Source organism: Fibroporia radiculosa (genome assembly GCF_000313525.1).
Source record: "Fibroporia radiculosa TFFH 294 genomic supercontigs, scaffold7169, whole genome shotgun sequence".
NCBI lineage: Eukaryota > Fungi > Basidiomycota > Agaricomycetes > Polyporales > Fibroporiaceae > Fibroporia > Fibroporia radiculosa.
Window position 1 is genome coordinate 10,751 of NW_012133779.1, and position 3,835 is coordinate 14,585.

General features: G+C 57.4%; 1 protein-coding gene across 1 annotated transcript; it reads right to left on the bottom strand.

The window, feature by feature from the left end:
* Nucleotides 1-15: 15 nt before the first annotated feature.
* FIBRA_09044 (uncharacterized protein) lies at nucleotides 16-3,255 on the bottom strand (the record flags this gene model as incomplete). Its single annotated transcript, XM_012330642.1, has 4 exons — nucleotides 16-1,986; nucleotides 2,038-2,721; nucleotides 2,780-3,009; nucleotides 3,087-3,255. 4 exons carry the CDS (start codon nucleotides 3,253-3,255, stop codon nucleotides 16-18), a joined length of 3,054 nt encoding a protein of 1,017 aa, XP_012186032.1.
* Between the last annotated feature and the right edge of the window lie 580 nt (nucleotides 3,256-3,835).

A 3,835-nucleotide genomic window follows, 5' to 3' on the forward strand; every position in this document is an offset into this window, starting at 1 on the left:
ACGAGCCTGGCCGATCTAAACCCTGTAATGGTGGCTGAAAACAATATCAGAATGTGGGGCAACGCTTGCCATGGTAACTCTACTCACGACTTTGAAGATCGGATTGATAGCGGATTTCGGCGCGACACCTGGACTTGGCGGGTGACCGTAGGGTCCACCCAACTGGCTAGGATGTCGAGGTGCTTGAGGAATGGTCAGTTTGGCGATATCTGGAGGATGCCGGGATACGCTCCCTCCGTCGATGACGCTAGACCCGGGTGACCGATCAGCATGTTGCCACGTTGGAGACGACAGTGACAGCATATGCATTGGCGGCGGCGGCGGCGACCCGCCATCTGACAGTGATGACGAATCAACCGACGCGCGTAGATGGAAGTCGTTGACCAGCTGCTGCTCCAACGACAGCGATGCTGATGACCGCCCCCGGCCCGAGAAATCATCCAGCGCGGGTCGCAATGAGTTCATGGATGCCATCCGGCCCATGCTGCTGTATACGCTCGGGCGATGTCGCGCACGCGCAGGGCCAGGATCGCTATCCACCGTAGCAAACGAGATGACAGACATCCCGCTAGGCGGCAAGTCAGAGGAAGACATCGAGTGGTCATCGTCAAAGTCTCTCCGCCGCGCCTTGGCCACCCGTTCGCTATCAGACCGCCAATCCACGCGAGACATAGAGCTCTGGCCGGGTTTGAAGTTTCCGCCGGCGGCCTTGACAGTCTTGGAGGTCGTGCCATAGCTCTGTGTCTGCCTGATAGGCCCTGTTGCCGACGTCTGCTTGCCTTTCTCACGAGGCATCGGAGGCGGCGCGCCCATGAGAGCACTGTGCGCAGACATCCACTGCCATTGAACGCCTTGGCCAGCAACCTCCTCATTATCGAGGAGCCGCCTTTGCTTCTCCATGACCGCTCGCGCCTGCTCACGATGCATCCGCTCCGCAAGCTGACGGCGTTGTTTCTCTGCCTCACGCGCTATGCGCGTGGCCTCCTTCTTTCGCGCCTTGGCATCCATGATAGGGGGTTGAGACTCTTGCATGGGCGATGCCTCGGGGAGAGAGCGGCTGTCGGTACTAGATGACTGCGTGCGCTTAAGCGACGGTGTGGAACCTGCAGATGCTACATTGACCTCCTGGACAGGAGGCAGTGACTGCGCCCCCTTGTCTCCATGCCCAAACATGCCAAGACCCCATTTGCTGGTCTTCTTGCCGAAGCCAAAGGGACCCAGCTTGCCAAGCTTGGGCCCGTGCGACGGAGGAAGGTCCTGGGCGTGCTCCTGTATCGGCTCCGGATCGACAGGGCGTGAAGGATACTCGCGCGCCATCGGCGAGGTCTGGATTTCCGTCGTTTGGTTCGCAGATACAATATAGTGGTCTGGATGAGTCTCTCCTTGAGGCGACACGTCCATAGCATCCCAGTCACCTGGACCACTTGACGCATATAGCGAGTGCGAGATGCGATCGCCGCCGAGTGAATAGATAGACGACCCATAGGCAGAACCGTCTGGTGGTAGAGGCATAACATCTACAGGCACACCGGAGGTGGGGTAGCCGTTCCTATATTCTGAAGTTCTTGACGAAGACTCAGATACCACCCGCGGTCGCTCCGTGATATCATAGAAAGATGACCTATGCGAAGAGGAAACGTCCGGTATATGCGGTATGGGAAGCTCGGGCTTGTGGTTGACGGATGTATGCGTATGAGAGGGGGGGAGATTGCGAGGCGAGATAGAATGAAGGGATGTGTCGGGAGGGATACCGTTTCTGTGCATATTTTTGGAGCCCAGTAGTGCTGTCGCCGGCGTTTGGACGGGTTGAGTGGGGGGGCTCGGAGGGCTGTTCAAAGGCGTCGTCTCAAGCAGGTATGGGTGCTCGAGGCATTGACGGCTTGTGAGTCGCGCATCGGGATCGTACTTTAGAAGGTCCGATATACACTCGATCAACTTGACCGGGACTGCTGCGTCGAAGAGTGAAAAGATATTTTGTGGATGAATCTGCACATATGATTAGTACAAAAGTAAGATGGGAACACCGCAAAGACCAACCTTGGGAAACGCGAACCCAACCGCTTTTGCCATCTTGACACCTTTGGACCACTTTCCTCCGCCGACCGGCTTTCCTCGTTGATCTACGCCATAGTCATTACAAGGATCCCCAAGCAACTCACATATCCGCAAAATCTGATCCATCTCGCCTTGACCAGGGAACAATGGTCTCAAGTTAACGAGTTCGGCCATGATTGTACCAAGCGCCCACATATCCACGGGATTAGAATAATCCCTACTTTTGAGCAACACTTCCGGGGCGCGATACCACCTGGTCGAAACGTACTCAGTATACGGTGGTTTGCTCCTTGTCTCCCTTGCCAATCCAAAGTCCGCAAGCTTCACTATCACAACCACATCCCGTTCAGGTGGTGCATCGGGTGGGGCGACGGGCGACAAAGGCCGGTAATCGTATAGCCCCGTTGTGGTGACGAGTAGATTCTCTGGCTTCATATCGCGATGAAAGTAGCCAGACGCATGAATATGATGAAGGCCAGATACGACCTGGCGAAAAATGGAGGAGACGAGCCCGCCTGCCAAAGGCTTGCCTTTTCGTGTCTTGATGAGCTGGTACAAGTTGCCCTCCATGGACTCGAAAACGAAGTAGAGCTCCTTGGTGTCGGGGAGGAGGAAGAAGTCGTATAGGGGTATTATATGGGGATGGTACGGTATTGCACGCAAAGACTATGGGTGGGAGGCGCGTTACGAGGGAGCGGAAGGAATAGCGGAAAGAGGGGCGCACCTCGAGCTCTTTGAGCTTCTTGCACTCATCCCATCCGCCTTCCCACCTCTTCTTCATCCGCTTAACAGCGACGAGTCTCTTCCCCGCGTACTCCGGGCGTGCGCCAGCGCCGCACTGCATGGTGGACACGGGTGTGTTGGGCGGTAGCGTCCCATGCCAGTCGCAGAGCCAGACAGTGCCAAAAGAGCCGTCGCCGACGACCTTGAGCGGCGTGTACGAGCGCGCCGACGCTGAAGAGAAATCAGAAAGAACATCAGCATAAGAGTCGAGTGAGGCAGAAGGAAAGAGTGGGAAAGTTGACACGCACTGCTCTGCGCGTTGCCGATGAGGAGCTGGTTGTCGTGAACGGACACGGAGGGGATGCCGAGGACGGTGACGGGCTGCTTTGTGGACTGGGAGACAGGAGAGCGGTGATGGTGGGCAGGAGGATGGGCGGGGCCATTGTGAAGAGGGGGTTGGCGATGGCCGTTTGGCATGTGGTTTGAATAAGAATTGTGGACCTGGAGGGAGTGATGGCCTGGCGAGACATGGGTTGTATACATGGTACGAGTGGGACTAGCATCGCCCAACGGAGGAAAGTCGTCGACGGATTAGAGGAGGGCGGAGAGCATGGACGGGCTGGGGACGAGGAGAGTGAGGACGAGAGGGGAGAAAGGAGGCGGGAGGCGGGGCGGGGATGGGAGGAGAAGACAAGCAGCAGTCGGAGGGGAGACGGTGGCGGGATGTTTGGTGCAGCGAGCCGAATGTGATCGGTGAGACCGTTCTGGGTAATCGCACTACCGCCCGCCTGTCAGACGGCTCTCGGGGTGTACCAGATGCAGTCGGACGCAACGATGCAGGTGCAGTCTGCAGCCAGACAGGATTTCAAGACACTCGGGAGATACTGGCGACGGCGTCGGTGCGAAAATAAAATGAACACGGGCGGGGAGGCGGTCGGACGAAGAGTCGCTGGGCATCAGTCGGCAATCCCGCAAGGCTGTGCGCTCGCGCCCCGATCCAGCGTACGCCCGCCATCAGGTCAGATTCAGGCTCGTATATCGCCTATCTCCCGCTTGG